This window comes from Leuresthes tenuis, unplaced genomic scaffold, assembly GCF_036924035.1.
Source record: "Leuresthes tenuis unplaced genomic scaffold, fLeuTen1.0.hap1 SCAF_20, whole genome shotgun sequence".
NCBI lineage: Eukaryota > Metazoa > Chordata > Actinopteri > Atheriniformes > Atherinopsidae > Leuresthes > Leuresthes tenuis.
Window position 1 is genome coordinate 9,740,660 of NW_027325374.1, and position 27,418 is coordinate 9,768,077.

The window sequence follows — 27,418 nt, forward strand, 5'->3', positions numbered from 1 at the left end:
TTAAAATCCAACATTATTTCTTGCTTGGTTGATCGACATTTTGATGCCCACGCTCACAAAGGCACTGTAATGTTGTCATTAGTTATGCTTCTCTGGTGGCCAAAAGATGGATCCTTAAATCCCAGGATCCAATAAGGTTGTATATGAATGGCTGGAGCAGATAAACTACATCAAATAAATGAAAGAACTGATGGAAGACGAGGGGGAAAGCCGCTTAATTAAAAATATGAAAATGAACAAAATCTCTGACACAGTTTTGGGCCCATCTGAACAGCTACAGTAATTCTCTCTTCACCTTATATGAACTTCAATTAATTAACAGAGGACCTGAAATTACCTAAACCAATTTCTGATTTTTTTTTTTCTTGAGCAAGATTTCATTTTCACACAAGCTGCAGATGAAGAGTATTTTGCATTCATATAAATGACAGCTTTCAATTGATTAATGTTGCTTGAAAACTGCTCCTGAAGGTTTTTTGGGGGGTTTTTTTTGGCTTTACTAATAAAAAAATGCTTTACGGCTTGGCTGAAGTAAATCTGACATTAAAAGCTCTGCACTGACTAGAAGCATGACTTATATATGTATATATACATATACATACTCATACTCATACATACATATATGTTGTTCATATTAAATTACATATCTTTTTCTCCAGTGTCTTGTTCAACTACTTCAGATCTCAGGGGGCATGGCACTACACAAACTCCTGTTAGTTTATTTTTCAATTTACTGCTTTTACGTTAAGTTGCTACTTGATTTAGTGACTTAAATACTTATTTACCAATGTGTAATGAACATCTTGTGGTGCAAATCTAATGTGTGGGTTCATGCTGATGCGTACATGAGGAGAGGGATGGTGAGTTTGTAAGAGGCAGGATTGAGTTTTCATTTGTATAATGATACTTCTACGGGAAAAATAAAACAGTGTGAACAGCAGAATAAAGAAAATCACGTCTTTGTCATTTAATGCATAAAGGCAATCACTGAAAATTATATATCATAGCTAATTTGTGTGTTTACTCTTGCAAGATTCACTAAAAATCTGGACTTGTCTGTTGTCAACATTTGGGTTTCTGCTATTCCTGTCAGTGTCAGGGCAGCAATGTGGCGCTTCCTAGATTAAAGATTTCACAGAAATGGAGCAAACATCCTACCACAACTATCTGATTTATCCTGTGTAGTAGGGTCTTAAGTGTATGTGTGTGTATGTGGGGGGTGGGGGGGGTTGCTTATCATAGCTGGCATTTGGAGAGGCGGGGTAGAGGGCAGTCCATTTGGAGAGGCCAGTCCGTCACAGGGCAAACAGAGAGACAAAATCACTGTCACACTCATACAAACAATGATGGTCAATCAAGGCATTAGGAGGCCAGAGCAACCAAAAAGACAAAAAAAAAAACATTCAAGCACAGGAAGGGGATGCAAAACTGTCCTACTGTAAAAGTGTACACCTAAAGAGCAAACAGAATTGTAAGAATGAAGCAAAATCCTGATTTTGCTTGAATGAAAGTGGAGATCAAGTGTTTTTCAGAATTACAACATGCACAGGAATGGAAATCAGGACTTTGATCGGAACATGACAACCAGATGTGGCACACTGGGAACGGCAGAGGTGTAAACGATCAAATTAATGATGGCTGGATTCCATTCAGCTGTTTCAGTCTCTGCAAACAGGTGCACACTGGTTCACCCTGACAAAAACATGATCTATAGAAACTGCTAATGTTTTCTTCATTTTTACACAGAAATCACATGAAAAAAAAAAATTCAAGTTGTACAGGGCTGTTTTGATCATAGCATCACACAATCTTGTATCATTGGATAAAAAAGCTAAACTTTGGGAGGCCTTGCTTTTAGAAAAATGACACATATGACTCATACACATATGACCTCTTCCCCACACCTTACTGGGATGCTTAAACAAAACAGAGCTGCTGTTAATGTTATTAGTATGTGTCTTTATGTAAGTTATGTCTGCCGTGATAAAAACTTGCTTTGTCCTTGTTATATGTACCAGCTGCTACAACACACATAAAAGGAATTCATATGCCTCTGGACAGCATCTGTAAGTTACTCTGTCAGCAAAGGATTTTGTAAGCAGCCAGAGATTAAACTTAGATTTATTCTTTATTTTAATAAGTACAATATATTACACAGTGCCTGGAGCTAAAACTGTATTGTGAATAGAATGAAGCAGCTTCATCGTTGCGTCTTGGTATAAAATGATCAGTTGCTATTGATCAATAATTTAGACAAGTGCCAGTTTATTGACAGGAAGACAAAATATGTTTGGCTGACGATGTTTGAGAAATCCCCCCATATACTCAATCACTGGAACAGAAATTGCTCCTTGGAATATAATATTGCAGCAATGTTTCTTTTCCCTCCTGCAGATCAATGCTAATTGAGGTCCCACATGATGAATGTAGTCTGAATGTTTTTAACCCACAGACTGCTGCAAAGCAACAAGGACGGGCAACGGTTGGGCGTCTGCTGAAAGATTTTAACTATTTTTTCCCAGTGTTGCTTTTTCCATTTAAAAAAGTGGCAAAGACAAATATGTTTAACTCCATGATTAGTACTGAAAATGTTGGGAATAATCTTGCAGAGTTTCATTAAAAGCACCATATGTAGCGTGAATTGAAATTTCAAGATATACTTTATAAGTTACGACACCATGAAGCCTCCTGTGAGGGACAGCGGTACAATATGATGATCAGCGCAGCCAACAGAAGGATGCCAGTTGATCCCCGAAGCCCTCCAAATACAACTCTCATGGTGCAAATTCAGCTTGTGGACAGCACGCAGCAGATGGGGTAAACCATGCCATCATGTGGAAAATAGACCTGTTGTGTTGTCACAGAGACAAGACACAATATAGTCTGCCAAGTGGACCACCAGAGGAAACTGTAAGAAGCTGTGGCAGCAAGGGGGGACATTAATTCTTATTGTGCATTCGCTCTTTCAGGTGATAACGAGATCATGAAGCTTATGTTGGTTTTCAATTTTCAGTCTGCTTAACTAGTCACTTATTACACGTTTTCTTTACATCTTTTGAAAAAAGAAAGATGATTTTATACACTTTTGACATTGTATCAGCGCATATTTAGAACTTTATCGTCATTCTCATCGCCTGTATTTTTAAAATCCATACACGCTCCACACTGATGAATCTCGACTCATTGCTGCCACCTTGTGTCATTTAAAGCCATAAAGCTCCAGACACCTTCTTCAAGAAAACCTCTGACACACTTTGACAATAGCTCCTCATACCTAACAATCAGGAATTAAAGGAATTATGTTACTCACGTCAGGTTAGCCATGAGCCTATTTCAGCTGATTAGGAAGCTGAAAGAAAATGTTTGTCTGTGTGTATGTGTGGGTGGGTGTGTACATGAGACTATGATCGGGTGTGCTTTTTAACATTTGTCAATTATTTCAGTGTGTGCAGACCTGTGTTTTCAATGTGTCAAAATGTTATGTCTCAAAAAACCTGTTTGAGCAATCTGCCAAGTCACCATGTTTAAAGTCAGTATCGTCCTAGAATTTCACAACCGGTGCATCCCCAGTTCTAAGCCCATGCAGTAACCACAACAGAAATATGTATGCTTTTACTGCAGAGCCACCTGAAGGCCCCGGAAATGTAGGGTAGTCAATGTTTTGTTTTTCTTTGCATCCCTGTCCCTTGCATGCAGACATGTTTCTGAAAGGTTTACTATAGATCAGGGGGTCTTTAAAGTCTGAGACAGTAAATCTCCCCTTCAATAAAGTTTGGAAAAGACATCACACTTAATCTTCACAGAGTTTAGCTTAACTCTTGAATCCCTGTAGAATCATATACGTTGTTTAATCCCTGTTAGCGAGAGAGCCGAGATAGCAAATTCTTTTTTGTATTTCTATTATGTCAAATGTCATTATTTTAGTCTTTGACAGGAGACGGTGGACTCCTCCTCGTCTTCTGAAAGACTCAGCTTCCTTATTAGCTTATGAGTATTGTATTTTTAGACCCGGTCATATTACTGACCATGTCCATGTCTTTCTGTTTTTATAATTTTTTCATAGCACCGTGTCGCAAATGTGTAGTAGGAGAAACACTTTCTAAATCTAGAAAATCAGAGCGCTGTCATCAGTCAGGTTTGAAGATGTGAGGTAATCAAAACAAGAGTTTCAGTTGAACTGGGCTCTCATCCATTAACGCAGAACACTCACAACAGCCATTTCTGGTGGCATTTTACAATTTAATATTTCTCACATGTACTGTACTGCATCATTACAGGACGGCAGCATTTCAACAAGTTCCTTTTTTATATATATATAAATATTCATTTAGAGACTGAGAGGGAAACAGTCTTAATAAATGATCATTTTTCAATTAAGTACTGAAGTGTTGAATTTACATATAATTTGGATTAAAGAGTTATTTCATCCGTGTCACAAAGATTATGTATTCACTGAATTATCTCTATACTTCTAACCTGACAAATAGTCTCAGTTTCCACTCAAAAACCTGAAGTTGCTTCTCTGGTGGCCAAAAGTTTTTGTCAAACATGTTGGGCAGCGAAACAAATAGCACTGCTTTCGCTTCTGATGTTTGTCAGACAGGGGGGCGAAAATAAAAACCTGGATAAAAATAAAGTCAGTATCTATAAGACAGTACGGGTAAATAAAAGAGTGGGATTTGGATAAAGTGGCTCTTTAAGCTGGTAAACACACACAAGTTTTTTTTTGTTTTGTTTTTTTAAATCAAACCCAGACTTAAGATAACAGCTCTGTCATTTGTTTTTAAAACAACAAAAGGCCATACTTTGGTTCAAAATCGTTTTTTTTCTATGAAGCCACATTTTTACAAAAAATGCAAAATGGAATAGTACAGTGACATAATTTGGATGCGAGGCGACAAAGCTTAAAAGTACGTGGCTTTTTTCTTTGATTTTTGAAAGACATCTCATTTTAAGTTACACATAAAAATTGGCATCATTCCCGACATTCCAGTGAGTTTTTTGTCCATAACGTAAGCCACCAGAATGTGAGTGTAACACATCCCCGTCTTCTTGAAGAGGTGTGACAAAAGTGTCCATGTGATGCAGATTAAAGTTTTAAAGTCGCCTGCAACAAAGTAATAAAAAACAATTATTAACGTCATCAGAGTAAACCAGTGGTAAATTCCCTAAGTTGTTTTTTTTTGTTCTGGTGAAAGATTTATAAATAAATATGTAAAAAAAACTAATAGCACAATACATATACTGCTGATCTTACCCACCTGTGTGCACTTGTTGGACAGGAAGATTGCCTTCTGGCTATATCTGAAGATTGATAAAGGGAGCAAAACCCAGTACATCCTGAAGAAGCACCAGTGCCCTCTGTAAAGGTGGTTCTACATCAATCAGTACATTGCGCTTCCGCAGAGGGTCGAGGCTCGACTCTGTCACATTGTGACAGTGATTCACCTTCAAGGACTGCAGCTTTGGGCAGTACTCTGCAAGAGTCCTGTGAGCACAGCAAGCAGAAGATCTCAGGGATGGGTGAACAAGTGAGGTGGTGCATGTCAAAGTGTGTGCAAAGAAGACACCAAGTCAGTAGGAATACCACAGGAAATAAGATAACTATACCTGATGGACTGGTTCCTGACCCGCAGGCAACCTGTCAGGTCCAGCTGCTCCAGGCCCCTGCAGTTCTTGGCCACCTCCTCTACTGATTCGTCCGTGATGTTAGCATTGACTGCCAATGATAGAGACTTCAACTGCAAGCACTTTTTGGCCAGGTAGCAGATGGCGTCGTCCTTCAGCTGGCGGCAAGCAGTGAGGTCGATCGACAGTAGCCCCCCGCAGTGGTCAGCCAGGCTGCGCAGGGACAGGCTGTCCACCCATTCGCAGTGTGCCAGGCCGAGATGCTGGAGATGCATGCAACTCAAGGACACAGCCACCAGGGAGTGGCGGGTGAGGCAGGCGCAGCCGCTCATGTCCACTTTCTGTAGATGCTGGTTTTGGCCAATAACCGGCAGCAGTTCCTTGTCTGCCACCCAGTCTGAGCAGTTTTGAAGTGACAGATTCTGTAGAACTTTATTGTCCTTTAACATGGAGCAAAATGCCTCCTTTGGAATGCATGGTCCTATCTGTAAATATCACAACAGAGCAGAGATCAAGCTGCCACAACAGCTGAGGACTTTATGCCTTTTCAACATTGTCAGTACTTACCAGGGACAAATTAAAAGTCCTGCAGTTGGCGAGGTACACCTGGATGAGAGTGTGGAACTGCTTGCTCACCCTCTGAAGGCTGACAACGTGTTGTAGTGGCAAATAGCACAAAATATGTGGAACGAGAACATCCTCCCAGGGCAAGTCCAGGAGATGCAATCTGCTGAAGTGCAAACCGTGTTACAGCTGAACTTTGATACTGCACACATCTATCAAGCGCTTAACACAAGTACGTGTTACTGTTGACGAATGCTTTAGATTGTAGCAATGACAACAGTTTACATTGGTAACGAAGACTGTTAGTTTTGGCCTTGTCGCCAGAAGATGGTCGCTATAAATAAATGTGTGTCGCTGCATTTCGGTGGCTGGCTGTTATTACTCGCCAGCTATTGCTGTTAGCCGGCGAGCTAGGCTGCCGGGGCCACCAATCCCGCTGCTTTTAACAAAAAAACCTTTAAAAAAAAAAAAAGACACTTACGTCTGCGTCTTAGCTTCAACATCCATTATCAGCCGATTAATTATACAGCGTTTTTCAATACGTGGAGTTCTTCACATAGATGCCAAAATAGCGTATTTTGCCTTAGCATCTTGCGAAGCGACTGAGGTGTAACTCAAACCTAATGCTGCCTTCAGGGACTGTAGGAACTATACATATTACATTGCGAAAGGCTGGTGAAGTAACGCTATTTAGAGAAAAATGTCAAATATTAAGTGATTGCCTACTTATTCACGCTGTTTGAATTTGTTAAGATTATCGCTTGTATCTCTAATTGTTGTTAGTTAATTTAGAACATGTAGCCAATTGCCTCACCTTTGGGCTTGTTTACGAAAAAAGCCATTATCATTAACCTTTGAGTGATTATTTTGGCGATAATTTGCTGCTCAGATACAATACAGTATGTATTTATTAGTGGTATTAACAGTTTATTAGGTCTGTTAATCACTGTAGTTTGCATTTACACTGAATCGAGGAATGCAGTACTTGTAATTTTCCGGGTTTACATGCTCAAGGCGATGTTTAGATTGATTTGCTATAACTACGATTAAAGGACTCTTTGAAATGATTTATAGAGACCTCCCAAATCAGTTGTAACTAAGAATTTGCCAGCACTGGGTGGTTTCATGCTGATTTGGTAAATTACTTTCTCGATGGATTTTTTTATTTATTTATTTTTTTAAAGAACTTCCTTAAATTACTAGTACTAAAAACAAATTACTTTCCAGTCTTGTAACAAACAGCGTGACTTATTGGATTACAAAGACTATGTAATAAAATCTGAATACTCTGAAGTCTCTTCAAAATCAAAAACTGTAAACACTGCACCTTATGCTAAAGATAATATGCTGCCATTAAATTCTAGTTTCACAGTTATTCTTGTTTTTGCTCTTTAGATATCTCAAAGCATTTAGTGTGCAAATGAATGCATTTTTCATATTTAGCATCGCCAAATTTAATCCCACACTATTCTTCCACAAACAGCACTGACACAAAATACAGGTACTTCACTAATAGGTGGGTGCTGACCTTAAGGTTTTCGCACATAGAAAATGAGAACACAAGACATGTGCTCATTCAAAATATGTCGCTGCCATTTTTTTAATAAATAACAAGGTCATAAAAAACAGTTTCATGGGAATGTTTGTTTTGTTGTTGACATGTTCCAAAGATTTTAATATACGAATAGTAAAATGCGATCAGAGGGAAAAAGAGTGAGGCTTGAATTTTGATGTCATAATTATTTTTGTCAGAGTAAACAGAAAGATGGAGCCAAAATTAACATATTTTTCACAGAACCAAAATACATTCAATTTGATACTTTATTTTCCAATTAGTAACCACTTTTTACCAGCTACTCATCCCCATATATATATATATATATATGTGTGTGTGTGTGTGTGTGTGTGTTGTGTGTGTGTGTTAGCCTCCCTGCCTGCTCACCTCTGCTCTGAAGAACAATGTGGTCAGTCATGCTGAACAATTGCTGACCTATGAGTTATGTTTCAGTGAATGAGATGAGCCAACGGGATAGCTGAGTGAATACTCACTCCTGACTGACTTCAGTTTGTATACAAGCTAAAGAACAAGCATGGACAATAAATCACTCTATGATTTCTCTGCTGAAACTCTGGATGGACAGCTGGTTCCACTCAGCAGCTACAGGGGCAAAGTGCTTCTCATCATCAATGTTGCCACTTTCTGAGGGTCAACAATAGAGGAGGTGATTCTTGAGAACTTTCTGACTACATTTAGACCACATTCTCTCATAACATGTCCAGATGTCTTCATGGACACGTTTGATTTTTTGCTCTGCTCCCTCAGTACCACCGAATGAATGCACTGATGGAAATGTTTGGCAACCTTAACTTCACTGTCTTAGGATTCCCCTGCAACCAGTTTGGTCTTCAGTCACCTGGTAGGTGTCCTTTCATTTTGTTACACTCCACTGCATGTGGTAATACTGTACTTTTAAATTCAATATATTCAAAAAAATTTACTTTAGAATGAAAATATATTTATGCGTTTAAGAAATCCACTACATTTTAAATATTAGATCAATTACGCTAACCCCACTGGATTGTAACCCCTAATAATAAAAAAAAGCTCTATGTCTGATCCTTTGTTGCCACAGAAGGATTTTTCATAGCTCATAGTTTTATAGTTGTTATTATATGATTGGTCACATGAGCTGCATCCATAGTTCCTGGGAGTAATTTCATAAGATTTGTTTCTAAATTTGAGAAAAGGATAAGTTGGTTGAAAAAAACTGTATACTATCAATAAAAAAATTGCTGTTTTAAACAAAAGATTTCCAAGTTTTGCCTCTGAAAACTTAAACAAAACACGAGGAGACTCGAATGACGGAAACCTGGGTTTTTGGGTTTTTTTTAGGCTCTATGCAATGATCCTAATCCCCCGACCATAACCATTCCCTTTCCTCTCTGTCTTTGTTCTGTTCACTCTGTAAACCACAGGCTTCACTGTCGGTCCATTCCTCTATGTTATGTTTAACTTTTTAGAAGCTACTGTTAAGAACTGTTGTTTAAATTGTTTACATTTGCTAACAAGTTTTTTTTTTTTTGGTAATGGCCACTTCCGTTACAGATAAAAAAAAAAAAAATGGTCAAAAGGGGCATTCTCTCTGCAAAATGTTCTCATATTTTGAGGATAGTTTGCTTCTTCTTTATAATTTCTTAAGATATATTTTCGAATGCAAAACTTTGTAGCAGAGTTAGTTTTTTCCCCCCTATTTTTAATTTAATTTGCACTTTTACTGAAAGGGTCTAAGCACTTCTTCCACCCAATTCATGTTTTGTGTTCCTCAGCCACTGTATTTAAGGGCAAGGTTTTTTATGTGATGTATGTTTACAATACATAAGTAATTTTTTTTTTTTACATTTATCATTATAGAAGTGAGTCATGAAACCCTCAATATTTTAAAATATGTGAGACCTGGTGGTGGGTTTGTACCAAAGTTTCCCATCTTTAACAAAATTGAGGTGAACGGATTAAATGAAGAGCCTCTTTTCACCTTTCTAAAGGTAAAGTTCACCTTCTGAAGAGCTTGAATATACACATTTGATGGATTTTGTCCTTTTTTTATGTCATCACTGCAGCAATGTCATTTCTTGTTTTCCACAGGAATCTCTTCCATTTGTGAACCCTGTTATTGGAGAGCTTAAGAAGTTCTACTGGTCCCCAATAAAAGTCAATGACATTAGGTGGAATTTTGAGAAGTTTCTCATTGATGCAAATGGAATTCCCTTCAGAAGGTAAAGTCAAACTACAGACCTTGACTAAATTAAACCCTTTATTTGAACATTTCTAACTGTATCTTCCCTTCACTGCAGGTATGAACTACACTGCCCCTTTGAGAATGTGGAAAAGGACATAGCAGAACTTCTCTGATGGACTTTGCTCAATCTGTCACCAGTGGCAGAATGATGATCCCTTAGTAAATGCACATGTGCACCTGAGCTTGATCTGATGGGAAGAGGAGCGTGCCTCAGAGCTTCAGTGCATTCACTCTGAGAGCAAGTTCCCTTTAGCCACTGGAGAGGTTTTTATGTCGCCTTTCACATTTCTCTCAAATGGGATGGTGTCTGCTGCACTAAATATAAAATGTGAATAAAATATTTTAAAACAATATCGATGTGGATGTGGTTGATTTACATCATTGTTAGATCGAAAGGTCACTTGTCAGTTACCTCACAGTGAGGTAAGAAGTACTTAAACCATAGATGACATTGAGAGTTGCTATTATGGACACAAGAGAACCTTACAGAATGACAACCACCAGTGCAGCACGTTACCAGGGTGGGATTGAGTGGCAGACAGAAGATGTGCCACAATAAAAAGCACATGAACAAATCTCCCATGACAAACAAAATAATCTGATTTGAAACAAAGATGGAACCATCTGGCCTACATTTTGTCCTTTTTCATATCAACTCTAAAAAAATACTTTTTTAAAAATCCTGATAAACTGTTTAACCTACAGTTTCAAACAAGCATATTGAACTGAACTTACATTCACTTCTTCAGTAATTATTAGTATTGTTTTATTTGAATACATATCTATACTTTTATATTATAACTTAGTACATTTAAGATATTCATAGATGTTTTGAATTGGTCTTTACAGCAACCCATACCTTTGTACTTGCGCATGCGTACTTCTCATTGTGTCAGACAGCAGCAGCCAGTAAACATGGCTGGTGTTGGTTTCCGACGGTGGGCCCAAACTCTCGCAAAGGGAAAAGGCTCTGGCATTCCAGCCCTTTTGTCGGGATGTAGAGCAGGTCAGTTGAGGTTTTTCATGCAATCAAGCTATAGTATGAATTTATCAGAAGGTATGTGTAAGAATCTAAAGTTTAAAGTTTGTCATGGACGTAACCTTGACATGCTAAGGTTAGCTTTGGCTAGCAGAGTAGGAGTGAATAGGAGTGAAGGCAGAAGCAATAATGTTGCTGCGTCGTTATTTGTTTGAGGCCAGTATCTTTATAATGGTAGTGTGTTTAATTCACAAATGCATTTAATGCTGTTTCAGCCTCTGGTGTGACAAAGGGTACCCTACCTGGTCCGTACCCGAAGACCCCAGAGGAGAGAGCTGCCGCTGCCAAGAAGTACAACATGAGGGTTGAGGACTATGAGCCATATCCCGACAACGGCGAGGGGTGAGCTTTATTCTCAAACCTCCACTCGTCATCGTAATTTAAAAGTTAATTGTTTTCCACGACATTGCTGGTGTAAATACTAGTAGGATGAGCGCATTCATATTTACTTTCTACTGTGTCAATCAATAGTAACACACACAAAACCTGCGCCACTGAAAACCGTATGCTGTTGTTTTGTTGTTATAGCTACGGGGACTATCCAAAACTAGTAGACAGGTCTCAACATGAGAGAGACCCCTGGTACAAATGGGACCACCCTGACCTCAGGAGGAACTGGGGAGAGCCGGTAAGATGCTGATAACATGCACTGTTATAAAGTGATGGGGTTGTTTTTTAAGTTATATACTGATGCTATAACAGTCTTGTGAATTGTGTAGTAAGACTCAGTGAAAACTATTTTGCATTCCCGCTGCCTTATTATTTACTTTCCAACATTAAAAAACAACCTCTTTACATGCTCTCTATTGTTTACCAAGCCAATTGTATCTTTACTTCAAAATTCGCACATCCATCTACAGTAAGACCCAAATTTTACAATGTTACACAGATGCACTGGTTTCTCCACAGAAGTTTGCAGTTTCATTTTGCTGATTACATTTAATCGGCAACTGTTCATTTTGTTTTTAGATGCACTGGCATTTTGACATGTACATAAGGAACCGTGTGGATACATCTCCCAGCCCTGTGCCGTGGTCCACAATGTGGAAACAACTGCTTGGCTCCTTCGGGTTCATGTTGTTTATGTTCTACATGGGAGAGCAATTCCCATCCTACCAACCTATTGTAAGTATATAATAAAGCAAAGATGTGTATTATTTTGATATTGCTCTGTCAGGCTCACAACAGTGGCTTGATCAAAGTGGCACGAGTCACACAAAAGTCCCATCGTGGAAACTGTTAAAATGTGCAGGTCTTCTTTTATTATCTGAACATTCTGTGTTGTGGCTGCATGTTTGTGTATTTTGTCGTACAGGAAACCAGTAAAATGATTCAGTTACTTTTTATCAACATTGGTCGAGTGGTTCTACACGATTCATATGGAAATACTGTCAAATTCCAAGTGTTTTGTTTCACTTGGAAGATGCTCAGACCCATGTAGTTAAATGTGTCAGGATACAGTGAGTTACAGTGTGTTACTTTGTATATTTTATTTCCTTGATAGCTTGAATCTTGTATCTTGAATACTTCTTGATTAAAAACAGTGTACTGAAAATATGACAGTCTTTCAAAAGTGAAATACAAAATGTTATCTAGACATTTTAAAATGCTCTACCATATGTACTTTTTCAGAAATCTAAACTCTGCTATGAGAATAACTAATTCAAGAAAATGTTAGGAATGCTAAACATGCTGTAAGGTCAGCTCTGTGTCAAAGACAGACATACTGTCCATATATATGTAAAATTTCACAATTTATCTCTAGGACAAATAGTGCGAGTTCTTGTGTTTTGTTACACCCTAAGGAGATTGCCAAGAGATATAACATAGAGATGGTGTTTATTTTCAGCTGGTAATTATGATTTGATGCTCATTTATTCAAATTTTTGTTTACTTTTTGTTTCTTAGTTTTTTAGTTTTTCTGTGTTAAAACTTTTTAAAAAGTTGTTTAGAAATATCTCTCTTCTTTGGCTAACCACCAATACAGAAAATGCTTCCTTTATTTAAAAAAACCTCACATTTTCATTAAAGCTTTTGTCTCTCGTTCCAGGCTCCGAAGCAATATCCCTACAACAACCTGTACTTGGAGAAGGGAGGAGAACCTGAAAAACAGCCAGAGGAAGTCAAAAATTATGAAATCTGAAGACTGAAATACAGTTGTATTTGTGTATATATTTCTGTCAAGAATAAAGACTTATGTTAAAAGTATAAATATTGTTTTACGTGGTTGTTACTTTTTGTGTGGAAAGAAAGCAGTTTAAACAAGTTAAATAGTTTAATTTAAACTGTAAAATAATAGAAAACAATTAAAGTTTTATGGATCCTGAAGACCACGTGGATTATTGTAGGATTTTTTTTAAAAAGCGGCATATCTATTTTAGGATAGTGTTTGTTGGGTGATACTGGAGTTAGCCTATCGGGAAATAAAGAATGTCCTTGTCGGCTACCGTAGCGTAGTGACAACACAGCAAAGCACTTTGGTCGGAGCTGCTAGCTTGACTGATAAGTGGCTCTGGAACTTGTGAATGCGTACGGTCAAGCTGTGATACAGACATTTGACGTAAGTTGCTTTTAAAACACACATTTAATTTAACTGATGAGTGTTTAAGTTAGCCTTATTGATATTATTTTTTATTTGTCGTTGAAACGTGTTGTAAGGGGTGTTGGCTTTTAGCTAGCTTCTGATAGCATCAACATCGGCTCCGGATATGCTCTGGAATTAAACTGCTAGTCGTTGGTCCATACGCTAGTTATGTTTTAACATGACACCATACACGGTGTATTAACTAAATATTGAATCGGGGAGATGGTGTTAATGGTGACGGGTGTGTTTTTCTGTATACATTGTCCTTAAGTTACGAAGACTAACGCAACATTCGTGAAACATGTTTGCGAGATGCTAAGGTAAGCTAACTAAATGTCAGGATTGCTGAAGTGAAATTCATTCAGAAGCAGCTTCATAACCCTGTCAGTAAGGTCGCTTGAGATTCCGCCAAGATATATTTCGTTTTCATTGTTGTTTAAACAAATATTTTGACGAGTGAAAGCTACTTGATTGGGAAAATGGTCTTCAAGGTGTTGCATTTGCAGGTACTAGTCGAATGCAAAGTCTCAGTAGGTTGGCATTCTTGTTTTGCTAAATAAGGAAGTTGAAAATTTTGGAATGGAAAGACAAATTTGTGTAGCTTTAAATATTCTTCAATTTAAAGTAAGAACTAGGTAAAGTATGTTGTTGTTTGTATAAAACAGTTATACAGAGAAATGTAGATTATTGACATGATTTAGTGAGGTCCATTCATCTGCCCAGAATTTGAAACTTAAACAACTGTAGAGGAAGATGAGGCTGAAGGAAATTCAGAGGACTGCCCACCAGGCGTGGAGTCCTGCCGGGCACCATCCTATCTACCTGGCCTTAGGAACATCAGCACAACAGCTCGATGCTTCTTTCAACACCACCGCAGCCATAGAGATATTTGAGATGGACTTTGCTGACTCCTCTTTGGAAATGCAGCTGAAAGGGTCATTACCTACCACAAACAGGTAATTTGTTGTTTAATCTGACACATTTAATGCCGAAAATTATTTTCCCACAGTCTGTGACACTGTGACACAAACTGTGAAGACACACTGTCGCTTAGACATGATTGCTGTGAAAGTGACACGATGTTGTGGTGTTTCAATGTAATTTTTTGCTCAGCTTTTTGCTTTAAAGCTCATTTTGAACAAGGTTTTGTCCATTTCAGAAGACTGGGCACTTTTTAATTGAACATTTCAATCTTTTGGATTGCACCCAATGGATTTTTTTCAGCTAAAAACACTTTTTTTTTTCAAAGAGACGTGTCAATAAACTAATGGAGCTTTGTGTCTTATTAATTTTAAGTGTGCCCTCCTTGATACACATGATGTGGACTGTTTGACAAATCCTTCACAAGCAATTTGTCTGAAAAATAACGCTTAAAACCTTTGCAATGGTATGCAGCTCTCAGCTGGAGATAATACAGTAAGTCTGTAACTCATAATGCTTGTCCGATTCTATAGGTTGCACAGTATTGTATGGGTAAATTTTGGAATGGGAGCGGACGGTACTGGAGGGAGACTCATTGGTGGGAGTGAAAATGGCACATTGACTGTTTATGACCCTGAGGCCATAATGAGCTCTGGAGCAGAGGCGATAATAGGAGTGTCTGACAAACATACAGGACCTGTTCGAGCGCTTGATTTCAACCCTTTTCAGGTAAATGTCTAACAATCTATGTGATTAGTAACAGTTTGGGCAGAGGCACATCTCAGGAAGTTCCTCATTTGCTCTCTGAATATTTTGCTTTTTCAGAGTAATCTTCTTGCATCAGGAGCAAACGATTCAGAGATCTATATCTGGGATTTAAACAACTTCAGCAGTCCAATGACTCCTGGAGCAAAAACACAGGTGGGTACTCGGTTATACATGCCTGTCATAGTGTAAACATCTTTGATCTGAGCCCATATGCTGCATATACAAATGAAACTACAATCCCCCCCCAACTGGAGTGAGATTTGAGATAAGACCAAAACCACATATAGGTTTGCTTGTTGGTGTCTGCAACTATCTCAAAAGAATAATGTTGCCGATGTCTTGTCCCATTGATCCAAGCAACCCGTTTACCAGTTTGATCAGAATTATCTGAGATCATTCTCAGATAAAGGGACATTTTCAATGTGTTTGCATTACATTTGCGTTTAAAATTCGGGTTTTCTAGTTTCCTCAGTCTCGCAGTAAGGCTTCTTTGTTTTGACACTAACAGCTTCTGTGTCTTGTTTCAGCCTGCTGAAGATGTAAGTGTTGTGTCCTGGAACAGGCAGGTTCAACACATCTTGGCCTCTGCCAACCCCAGCGGAAAAGCAGTTGTGTGGGACCTGAGAAAGAATGAGCCCATTATAAAGATCAGTGATCACAGCAACAGGGTTGGTGGCTTTAACACAAATTACAATAAGTCCAGACTTGCCTTCTGTCATATTGGCAGATATTCAAAGGCCTTTTCTGTTCTTACACATCTGGCACTATCTCATGTTTAAAATCATATATGTTTCACTAAGCCACTGGTATTTGTAATATATTGTTGAATAATGATGCTGTTTGCCTGCTATTTTTTATTTAATTGACATCGGATACATGTTATCTCATATAAAAAAAATTTAAAAAGTCCAAGCAGACATGTGAGTGATGCAGTTATGTTGTGCATTGGAACATTGTTTTGATTACCTGTAGATATTTTTGCTGGTGATATATGTATTTATTCAACTCAAGCACTGCAGGTATAGTTCAGAATAGCATACCATATCAAGCTGAATCTTTATAGATATAATAGTTTAAACAAAAAAAAAAACAATAGCAACATGATATCAGTATTAAATTTCTTCTCTATCAGCATCGGTCTCTAAATAATCTGCATCAGCAGGCTATTAAAGAACCGTTTGTTGAAAATAGACAAAGTAATATACAAATAATTGTGAGTCCTGCCAATGATTGTCTTGGTCTCATCATCCTTTTACCCCAAGTTGGGTTAAGTGACAAGAAAAAAAAAAAGTGGGGCAGAAATCCAACTCTTTTTAGTCCTTTCAGATCAGGTAAAAATTAAAACCCTGTAGAAAATGCTTCACATAAATCTAAGTTTGATTTCTGATGTGATTTTTAGATGCACTGTTCAGGGATGCTCTGGCACCCTGACGTGGCCACTCAGTTGGTGTTGGCCTCTGAAGATGACCGACTTCCAGTCATCCAGATGTGGGACCTCCGCTTTGCTACATCACCTCTTAAAGTTTTTGAGAACCATACAAGGTAAGACTACCTGCCTTTCTTTCTTTTTTCATTTGTAATTTTGCAGAATGTCCTGAAGGTACCCTGTTGTTGTGTATTACAGGGGAATTCTGTCCATATCCTGGAGCCAAGCTGACTCTGAGCTCCTGCTGAGTAGTGCTAAAGACAACAGGATCCTCTGCTGGAATCCAAACACTGGAGAGGTACAGTATGTGACAGTAATTCCTGCTTATGTCAGTTATTGCGCCCTGAATAGCTTCATCTAATTATGATGACTTGATGGATTTGTAATTATGACGACTATGGATTTTCTCTTGTGTCTTTCTCTCAATTTTAGGTCATTTATGAGCTTCCAACAACAAACCAGTGGTGCTTTGATGTCCAGTGGTGCCCCAGAAATCCAGCCTTACTTTCAACAGCATCATTTGATGGAAGAATTACGGTTTACTCTGTGATGGGAGGGAGCTTAAAGGCTCAGCAACAAAGCACAGTAGATAAGGTAGTGACCATCCTGTCCTACGGCATGTGTTGTATTTAATGCAGAAACCCCTGGCCTAAAACTGCATTGTTTGTCCACAAGATGGTGCTGGTGTGAAGGAAATGACACTGACTAATAAACAGGAAATGATTCTGACTAAGGAACACACACACACAGATTATGTTGTTAAATCTGGCAGGTGGTTCCTGGGATTTTGAAATGAATAACCTGAAATATTGTAGCAATTGGGTATTATTTTCATAATTTATTTCAGTGATCTATAATCACTGATAACATATCAGAAAATACCTTCCATATCCATTGCAGTTGATGCTAGAAAAGTTGGTATATTTATAGGTCTTCTAAGACCTAATATCTAAGATATTGTTCTTCTTTTACATAATCTTTGGAAAAAAAGGGGCAGTAAATCATCTGTTAATTTTCTGTCCAGCAGCTAATCATTTCAGCTTTTCTCCAAATAGTTATTTTCATTTTAAATTTCTATGTTGTTGCTTTAACTTTTCTGTGTTTTGTTTCTTTTTAACAGATATCCTCCTCATTTGATGCAATGGATCCCTTTGGTACAGGGCAGGTGCTGCCCCCCCTTCAAGTTCCTCAGCCTAGTGTGCAGGACACCATAGTCCCTCCACTGAAGAAGCCACCGAAGTGGGTCCGCAGGCCAGTTGGAGCTTCGTTTGCTGTAAGTATGAATATTCTATATTCATTAGGGTCGGGCGATTAAACGATATCAAAGTTGGATAGAAAGTGTTGGTTGTATTCTGCCAATACATTGATTAAGCAAAGAGCACAACAAATGCAGAATCAATGTGTCAGGCCAGCACGTCTAAAGAGATCCCCCTTTATTACCTCAAAATGTTGCTGAAGCTACCACAGAACAAGGAACAGAAACTAATAACAGAAACTAAAGACCTGACAGAAGGCACGAAAGCAGGGGTGAGACTGAGAATGAGTGAACTTACATTATCCTCCATACAACAAATCAATCTGCGTTGAACCAAGGCTTGGTGGGTTACACAGTTGCTACTTGAGTGCTTTTTTACATTTCTACCTGATTTTCAAGAAAGCACCTTTTGAAAATATAGGCTAGCAAACTCAGGCTGCAGATAGAGAGAAGTATGAGCTTGTCATATTGCAGGGACCAATATGGCGGCAGGCAATTTTACCAAGCAGAAGTTACAGTTAACTTGAATTCATTTCCTCTGCACTCTGTCTGAAGACTACAGAGGAAATGAATGTGAGTGAGACGGGAAACATGATGGCAAAATGTTGCTTATTTAATGATGTGAGATGTAGATATAGATAAAAGTGTGAAAATATCTGAGTAAAATTTTAAAAGAGTACATTGATAGCATAATCAAATTCTATGTTGATAGCTAAATTGAGATTGATCAATAAAGAAAATATGATAATATTTTATTGACCATATCGCCCTGCTCATGTTAATGGACACGGTGTTCTCTTTCTTTGACTGATCCACTTTTATTTTTTTCTTAGTTTGGTGGAAAGTTGATAACCTTTGAGAATCCCAAGCTGCCTCCAGTTCAGAGCCCCCAGCCCGTCCCCAGACAAGTGTTTGTGAGCCAGGTTACCACGGAGACAGAGTTCCTTCAGCGCTCCAGGGAGCTTCAGGCAGCCCTGCAGTCGGGTTCCTTCAACAACTACTGCCAGGCCAAGATTCAGAGTGCCAAGTCAGACGCTGAACAGGACATATGGAAGTTCCTTCTGGTGGGCATTCCAGATATTGAAACGCAAGCCCATCCACCAGTGTAGTGATATATGTTACAATTATTGACTTCTTCTGTTTACAGGTTAATTTTGAGGATGAAGCCCGCATTAAATTCCTCAAACTTTTGGGTTTCAGCAAAGATGAATTGGAGAAAAAGGTATTCTGTCTCACCTGAAGCTAGTAACTGAAATCGATATTAGAATCATTATCTTGTTCCTTGTCATATTTTGTGCTTAAGCTGTAAAAACGTCCTTATTCAGATTTCAAAATGCCTGGGGAAGAATTTTCAACACAATGGATATGGAGTTGATGCCAAAGATCTTGCAGAGAAGATGCAGCAGCTATCCACTGAGGTCAGCAGCACTTCTGCGTGCATTCTGATTTCTGTTTTTAGGTTTTGTACTTCCTGTTTGTTTTTAAAACATTTCTTATTGTTTTTAGAGGTCTGATGAAGCAGCAACTGATGCTAGAACCTCAGGCTCCGTTTCACCTGCAGACTTTTTTAGTCAGACCCCAAAGGAAAACTCAAACTTCCAAATCCCCGTATCATGCGGTAAAAACACTCCTATAAATATTATTTTATACTAGCTGACCATATGTTACACTCTACCACTGTTATAACTTTTATATAGCGTAACATTTTGATATTGTTGATACTGACCTCTTCATTCATATGCAGACGCTGATGGTTTGATAAGCCAGGCACTGCTGGTTGGTAACTTTGAAGGTGCTGTGGATCTGTGTCTGAACGATGGTCGCTACGCTGAAGCCATCCTGCTGTCCATTAGTGGAGGAGAGGAACTGCTCAAGAAGACTCAGCAGAAGTACCTGAGCAAACAAAAGAACAGCATCTCAATGGTAAGAGTACGAGTTATTGTGGCTCAGTTTGTACAACTGCAAGGCGGAGAATATTTCCATTAATTTGTCCCCAACTGTAGCTGATATCATCAGTGGTGACCCAGAACTGGAGGGACATAGTGCAAAGCTGTGAGTTGGACAATTGGAAGGAAGCTCTTGCTGCTCTGCTGACTTATGCTCACCCTGAAGAGTTTGCTTTTTTGTGCGGTAAGTTCATCTATAGTGGCGCTGATCATGCTGTAACTTGCATTGTTTCCATGTGATTTTATTTTTTATTTTATCATTTCAGCCATACTCATTGTTCCAGTTTCAGCCCTCCCACTTTCTTTAAACTTTGTGTTATTCTGTAATTGGTTTTGTTAGATACCCTGGGAAGCCGGCTGGAGTGTGAGGGTACAGAGAAGCGCTGCCTGCAGGCCTGCTTGTGTTACATCTGCTCTGGAAATATTGAAAAGCTAGTGGAGTGCTGGGCCTTGCATAGAGACTGCTCCTCCCCTCTTGGTCTAGAGGTATAATCTAACTACGCACCTGCAACAAGCACATAAGTATTTGTCTGATAAGCGTAGAGTTCTTTACTAATTGATTATGATCTTTCAGAAATGATAAACAAACCCTTTTGAGGACATGTTTAATTAAATGTAAAATGACAGCAGAGCAAGAGAAGGTATTTCCTTTCACTCTACAAAGACCTCTAAAGGTTCACACTACTATAAAATGAAAAAGTTTTTTATTCATTTTAGAACAAAATGTCCTCAAATATAACTGGAGAGTCAGTTTAACAAAACCCTGCAATATAGTCATTTAGTGGCATGTGTCTGTGTGTTTTTCAGGATCTGGTTGAGAAAGTAATGATGCTGCGAAAGTCAATCGAACGCCTCCGCAACAGCGAGGTGGCAGTCCAGAGCCCCATCCTGGCTGAGAAGCTGACCTGCTACGCTGGCATACTGGCTGCAGAGGGCAGCTTGACCACAGCCATGACCTACCTGCCTGATAACTCAGACCAAGTAAGAGACCTCATTTCAAAGTTCAATTTTCAATTTCAAAGTTCAAATTTCAAACTTTTTTTGTTTCGCTGGCTTGTAATAACCACATCTGGGTGTTTTGTTCCGTTTTTGTCTCCTCAGGCTGGCATCATGATGCTGAGAAACAGACTGTTACATGCTCAGGGAGAGGCTGTCCAACAGCAGCCTCCAAACTCATTCAACAGAGTTGGTGTGCCCACAGAAAAGCCCACTCCTGCTGCTCAGACTCCGGCACCCAAAGCACAAATCCTGGTGGGAATAAGTAACACAACAAATTAAATATCTTATCTATACTAATGAACTTGAATTTGTCCTGTAAATGTATAGCTGATTGTGATTTTATTTTCCAACCATAGAGTCAGTACCAGCCTTCCGCTCCATCCCAGATGGCTGCACAACAGCAGACTCCTATCCCGTCAGTTTTTACTCCTCAAGCTTCTCCACCCAACCCAGGGCATGGTCTGCCACCCTCTTCTCATGTACTGCCGCCCAGTGCGACCCGCCCTGCCATGAGACCTTCCTACCCACAACATCCTTCTACGACTCCAGGTTTGACTGAAAACTTGAAGGTATCTTATTGATGTGCTTGTAGAATTCGATGACATTGTTCTTATTTCTGTGTTTTCCCAGGTTTCAATTCTCATCAAGCATTCCAGCCTCAGCCTTTGTCCACCGGTGGAACCTTCCCTCCTCCAGGTCCATCTGTGCCAGCTGCCAGCTTATCAGGACCTCAACTACCGCCTTCATCCATGCCCCCTGGAGGCCTCCCCCCCATGCCAAGCCCTGGGGTGCCAAGTTTCATGCCGTCTACCTCTTTATCTTCAGGCCTCATGCCACCTAACTCCCAACCAGGAGCCCCGGTTCCTATGTACCAAGGCGGAATCCCCAGCCAGGGGCCTGCACATCCTGTGACTTCTGGTCCCTATACTCCTCTAACTCCTCTTGGATCTGGGTATCCTCAAGGAGGTCCTGGAGCTCCTGCGGTAAAGCCTTTCCCGGCCCCAGTTGTCGCCCCACCTCCCACAGGTGCGAGTCATGCCAGTCATGATAACATCATAACATCAGTAATATTAATCTATTTCAAGATAAGAGAAAGATCACAGCATGATTGCAGCCGACAAGATGTTCAGCTGTCATTCCTTTTTTGACTTGCAGGATACTTTCCGTGGCTGAATTCCCATTGTGATCATCAAGGTGACAGGGTTAGGGCTTGATATGGAATAGTGGAGCATCAAACTATTTACAGCGTGACCAGAAAAGCAGAGCCATGTTTACATCAAAACAATGCAGTGCAATAATCCCATATTATGCTCTGAGTGAAGTGTATTTATTTTTTTATTTTTTTTTTATTATATTGGATTGCTTTGCTGGTTTTCTGATTTCTTGGTTGTTGCTTGTTACCACCCTTAGCTTGAGGGAAAAGTAGAGAATTAAGTTTGAATTCATGTTAGCATTGTTAGCATTTGATACTTTCATAAAGTAACCATAGCTTTTATTTTGGGATTGTTCAGCACCAGTCCCTTAGTGATAACATACACATGCACACAATGTATTAGTGTTGCAAAATAAGGATAAAGTAAGACATTTTGCAGCTATTTGCAGATTTATATGGTATGTGATGCTTACTATATACTCACAATTGGGATATTTGCTTTTGAGTGATTAATTAGATGCTGCCTGAATATTTTGCCACATTTGCTATTTTTGTTTTGCTTTAACTGCTCAAATCTGTGTGGCTCAATGAGATGTTATGACTTGTTGTGTTTTGCCACATAAACTAACTGGCTTCAAGAGATTGAAATAAGCAGTTGTCACACATGAAGTAAAAATAATCGGGTTCAGATGTTATCCACACTTGCATTTTCACCCATGTGGGGGAAAAAAAAAAAGCAGAATTATACTCTTAGGTTGTGCAAAAACAATGTTTTAGCAATCGCAGTGTTTCTTTTGTGTCAAATCAGGGATGGCAGGTGCCATTTTATCTATCATGTTGACAGTTATTGGCTTTCATAGTAAATTTTGACTATTTAATTTTGACTAAGTAAATTTGAGTATTTTGACTTGAATATCAATAAAAGTGGAAAGCAGAATGCAGTCCAGCAGAAACGTGCAAGCAGTAAGCACAGCCGCTGCACGCTTTTTGTGCATTCTTGGGACATTTCTTATGCTCTTTTCACACATTGGTTTATTCAGATACTATCAAGCCTTTGCAGCAGTAAGCTAGCAGGGTCTGGTTCAGCTAATCTGGACATTTACTTTCCCAAACAGAGTGCCCCCAGAACTGCAATCCATGTGTGAAAATGGCTTTTTATTTGCAATCTTCGGCTGCTTGAGTGTGCCCAAAGTAAGAAAAAAAGAAAATGCAACCAGTTTGCTTCTAACTCTAAGTCTTGTCTTGATTTAGGACCTCAGGAGGGCTGGAATGACCCACCAAATGTACGAGGTGGACCCAGGAAGAAGAAGGTATCTATTAATTCATCATCATCAAAGTACTCTTTTAGATCTTGCTGTTTTATGCAGTCTAATATTTAATGGAATATACGGTAATATAATCTTTGAACATTTATTTCTACAGTTTCTGATCAAAATTGTATTAAAAATGCTTTAAATACTTAATATTAACGATTCTGTATTAATTAGCCATATTTCCAGCAGGGGTTAGGTTATATAAAAGCTGTCTTTTGGTAATATACCAAATCTAAACTGTTTAATCCACTGAATAAGCATGTTTCACATTTGTGTGTATGCAGTTCCCTGATAACTACACTCCACCAGCCCCCATCACTGCTCCTGTAATGGGTTTCCCAGGGGATGCCCCACAGCCCCACGACCGCACCCAAGTCCCTCCTGGAGCCCCTCAGGAGCCCACTGTACAGGTTTGTGTCTAACAAGGGTCTGTTATCAGAATTCTTGACAGTAATCCTTATGGCAAAAAAATGTCATCCCCTTTCATACCTTTAATTGTGTTGCTCAGCTCCTCCAGCAGCTGCCAGCAGAGAGGGTGGAGCAGAAAGAAATCCCAGCTGAGCACATGATCCTGAAAACCACCTTTGACAGCCTGGTGCAGCGATGCCAGCTCGCAGCAGGAGATCCAGTAAGTCTCAGGCTGTTGGAGCTGAGTTGCTGTTGCAATAAAGCCTGACTCTATATGAGAGAGAGAAAAAAAGTTGTTTTGTTAATTTTTAAATGAATATAGAATGAACAGTGTTTCTTTTTCAGCAAACAAAAAGGAAGCTTGATGACGCTGGAAAACGTTTGGGGCACCTGTATGATAAGCTGAGAGAGCAGTCGGTAAGATTGTTTTCTTTTTGTTTGTCTTAAGACAAGGTTAAGAAAAAGAGCAGACATTTTGATTTCGACTTGGGCAGTGTGTGTGGGAAAAAAAAAAAAAGCTGTATTATGTTAGTCAAACCTGGGGGAAACGACACAGTCATGCTTTCTAACTGGAAAAATAGTACTTAGAAAAGTACTCGGACATCTCCCTTTTTTATTTTTTTTATTTTTCCCTGTTATTATTTTAGCTCTCTCACAACATCCTGAACGGGCTCCATGAGATCAGTCGCTGTGTGGCGAGCCAGAACTATCAGCGGGGCCTGGAGGTCCACACCCAGGTGGTCAGCAGCAGCAACTTCAGCGAGATCTCCGCCTTCATGCCCATCCTCAAAGTGGTCATGACCATCGCCAACAAGCTGGGCGTCTGATGCCCTGAGGACACCACCGACTACACTTCAGTGTTACCACATTGTTATATATGTATTTATTTCTTTTTGAGACCTGAGGAAGTACATTAATGATGAGAATAATGGCTGGTGCGATTACAGGTTGTGGTTCTCATCAGTCCGTACATGCTTCCTTCCAGAAGACATGGTTGATTTGGGCAGAGGGGTGGATTTTTTTTTTTTTTGTAGATTTGTCAATGTTGCTGTGATAATTTTACAAAAGGTGAATGTATTCTGAAAGTTGTGATTCAGTGTAAATTCAGTAGTTGATGTAATATACAAAAGCAAGTGGTTTGAAACGAGGACGCGGCCGTATGAGTAGGTGCTTTTTCATCTTTTTCATCGTCCACTGTGCTTATTTTTCCTCTCACTTCAGCGCTTGTACAAAAAGTTTTCATTACATAAATGAAGCGCTCCAGCTGCAAAAACAAAACGTCCCAGACTCCCACCTCCAGACATCATGAGAATAAAATTTTCATTGCGCTTACCATTTACTCTTTCAGTGTACTTTGTACGAGGGCGAAACAGGATGGCGCTCTTTACCAAGCGTGTGAGATTTGTCAAAGAGCATCAAAAGCCGGGTATAAACTCTATAAGCTCTGGTTGTTTTCCTGCTGTGGATAGATTGTATTTAATAAATGATGCCATAGGTTTTTATTTAGTTTTTGGTTGTTTTTTTTTTTTGTTTTGTTTTTTTACCCAAAGCACTGCAGAAGAATGTCAGACTGTGATTGTCAAGTGATTTTTCTTTCATTTTGAGCTAACTTAACCCTCTACCAGCATCTCTTGATAGCTTGTGTGAATGGCAGATCTTTTGTTGTCCTTCTCAATTTTTTCTCAACATTAACTCCCTCACTGGGCAGAATTCACACAGCTGCTTGTAAAGCAAACTCTATGCTCATTTATTCTGAACAAATGAATCAATGTCCCTCCTGCACCCTTTATGTTAGCCACTCCCTCTGTAATAGATGCTGTTTCTCTTCTTTCCATGCTGGCAGCATTTGTTTTTAAATAATTATTGAAGTAGATTAGATCATACAATGATAAAACTTAAATGAACTGACAAGTAGGGAAAACGAGACATTTGTGGCTGCCTGTGAAGCTGGATTATTTGGTGTGTTGTGGCAGCAGAAGGCAGCAAAGTGCCTCAATGTGCCTGTTTTGGTTGCACAGATATTTATACAATCCATGTTGCTTACTTTACTCATTTCGGTATCTTTTTTTCAAATAAAGTTTCACTAAAAAGAAATCTCTTTAAACATTGAATGATTCCAAGGTTAATTACATATAACACAAATTTTGCTTCCCTCTTCTGTAAGTCACAGTTCACAAATGGTTACTAGTTATCTCTTTAGTTCACCACTATTAGCTTAACTGTCAGCTTCTTGGGAAGTCAGTTACCAGTTAGTTGTTTACTCTTGGATTTAGTAATTGCAAATGCTAAAGAGAAGCAGAACACTATGAGCGTTTATGGAGGACTGGTGGGGTTATGCTGATGAATTGAAAATGCAGCTAAATGACAATTCCTGGAAGAAACAATCATGCAGGACAACAAACTGCATGGGTTCAACAAACTGCACTGTTCAAATTTCAAAATTTGGCAGCAATGTTCTGGTACTAATGACTCAGTAGGTCAATGCTTACTTGTAAACTAGTACCACATTTTCTTATTCAAGCATGCTGTTCTCATTTTGATGCATGGCATGTAGAAAATGTCAGTTTCATGAAACAAACATGATGAACAAATGTAATTTTATTACAGTGTGTTTAGCATCTTATATGACAACACTAAAATGAATTGATTAAAAAGTCTAATCCAATAAATGTCATGACAAGAGCCTATTTTGGTTTCAATTTTTGGAGCACACGGTTATGGCGTTCATATTTTGGCTTACTAATTGGGATATCTGCCCCATTATGGGCACTAAACGGCTCTATGCTTAACATGAGCGTTATAAGTATTGTTTAATCTTTTCTTGGGCGCAAAATAACTACAACAGGCTACTGCGAGCTCACAGGTCACTCACTTCATCGACTTTTCTGTTTTCCTACATTCAGCACGAGCACTTTAATGCGCCAACGTCATCTCTTCGACCTTATTGGGTCAGAAAATGTCGCCCTTCATCAGTTTCTTGTAATTACACCGTTACCCTGCGGCTGCAAAATGTTAGTAATACATTTCAAGCTTGCACAGGTGGTTCGTGCGCCCTTCCTCCATTGGTCCAGGAGGATCAGAAGTCGGAAACTCGCTGCCGATTGGCCGCAGTCGGTCATGCCGGGAGCCGCGCGGCGTGAATATTTTGGGATGTTGTGAACTTCAGTAACCCTGTCACGTCGGTGTGGGGTTATGGCAATATAATCATCACCACACATCACACCACAGCAGCGACCTGAGTCATGGGTACACGGGCTCCAGGATGAGGGGCAAATGTGCTGAGTGGTAGCCCAGGAAAACACTGAGCCATATTCACAAGTTTGTGAAGTTCTGATCCAGAGAAACCATTCAGCTATGAATACTAATGTGGACATAGATGGAGATGCTTTTCGTTCCTTTGCTCATTCACATATTGGTTCAAACTAAAGGAAAAAAAATCCACACAGAAATGTACCGTTACAGAAAATACACCTTCCAGCATAATCTTACTTTTAACAACCACAGTATTTATGCAAATGTCGATCATATTTCAAGAACGTTATTCTGAAATGTACCACAATAGATAATAGGTATTCCTGCTTAGATTTCGATGGAAACAGCCATTACACTGCTGCTAT

General features: G+C 39.2%; 4 protein-coding genes across 6 annotated transcripts; 3 read left to right on the forward strand and 1 right to left on the reverse strand.

The window, feature by feature from the left end:
- Positions 1–4,351: 4,351 nt before the first annotated feature.
- On the reverse strand, positions 4,352–6,817 carry fbxl15 (F-box and leucine-rich repeat protein 15). Of its 2 annotated transcripts, none has more exons than XM_072373812.1 (5): positions 6,674–6,817; positions 6,196–6,355; positions 5,611–6,113; positions 5,262–5,488; positions 4,352–5,107 (listed from the first exon to the last, which is right to left on the reverse strand). In XM_072373812.1, the coding sequence occupies exons 1-4, from the start codon at positions 6,697–6,699 to the stop codon at positions 5,299–5,301; spliced, it is 879 nt and encodes a 292-aa protein (XP_072229913.1). In that variant the 5' UTR covers positions 6,700–6,817; the 3' UTR covers positions 4,352–5,107; positions 5,262–5,298. The 2 variants fall into 2 exon arrangements, with proteins under 2 accessions (XP_072229913.1, XP_072229912.1); XM_072373811.1 differs by having other exon boundaries at positions 6,196–6,358.
- A 1,300-nt stretch (positions 6,818–8,117) lies between these two features.
- Positions 8,118–10,309, forward strand: gpx9 (glutathione peroxidase 9). The gene is made up of 5 exons (XM_072373212.1): positions 8,118–8,414; positions 8,516–8,609; positions 9,605–9,735; positions 9,836–9,966; positions 10,045–10,309. The coding sequence occupies exons 1-5, from the start codon at positions 8,283–8,285 to the stop codon at positions 10,100–10,102; spliced, it is 546 nt and encodes a 181-aa protein (XP_072229313.1). The 5' UTR covers positions 8,118–8,282; the 3' UTR covers positions 10,103–10,309.
- A 553-nt stretch (positions 10,310–10,862) lies between these two features.
- Positions 10,863–13,240, forward strand: ndufb8 (NADH:ubiquinone oxidoreductase subunit B8). The gene is made up of 5 exons (XM_072373799.1): positions 10,863–10,995; positions 11,244–11,370; positions 11,557–11,656; positions 11,998–12,153; positions 13,079–13,240. The coding sequence occupies exons 1-5, from the start codon at positions 10,863–10,865 to the stop codon at positions 13,169–13,171; spliced, it is 609 nt and encodes a 202-aa protein (XP_072229900.1). The 3' UTR covers positions 13,172–13,240.
- Positions 13,241–13,481: 241 nt separating this feature from the next.
- Positions 13,482–25,895, forward strand: sec31b (SEC31 homolog B, COPII coat complex component). Of its 2 annotated transcripts, XM_072372820.1 has the most exons (26): positions 13,482–13,588; positions 14,336–14,568; positions 15,067–15,262; positions 15,359–15,454; positions 15,829–15,969; positions 16,701–16,843; positions 16,926–17,025; positions 17,160–17,321; positions 17,848–18,000; positions 18,816–19,046; positions 19,130–19,204; positions 19,308–19,400; positions 19,489–19,600; positions 19,727–19,905; positions 19,986–20,112; positions 20,269–20,414; positions 20,736–20,909; positions 21,030–21,179; positions 21,284–21,476; positions 21,558–21,953; positions 22,083–22,121; positions 23,332–23,390; positions 23,678–23,803; positions 23,902–24,021; positions 24,147–24,218; positions 24,449–25,895. In XM_072372820.1, exons 2-26 carry the CDS (start codon positions 14,366–14,368, stop codon positions 24,626–24,628), a joined length of 3,666 nt encoding a protein of 1,221 aa, XP_072228921.1. In that variant the 5' UTR covers positions 13,482–13,588; positions 14,336–14,365; the 3' UTR covers positions 24,629–25,895. The 2 variants fall into 2 exon arrangements, with proteins under 2 accessions (XP_072228921.1, XP_072228922.1); XM_072372821.1 differs by lacking the exon at positions 22,083–22,121.
- Positions 25,896–27,418: the final 1,523 nt, after the last annotated feature.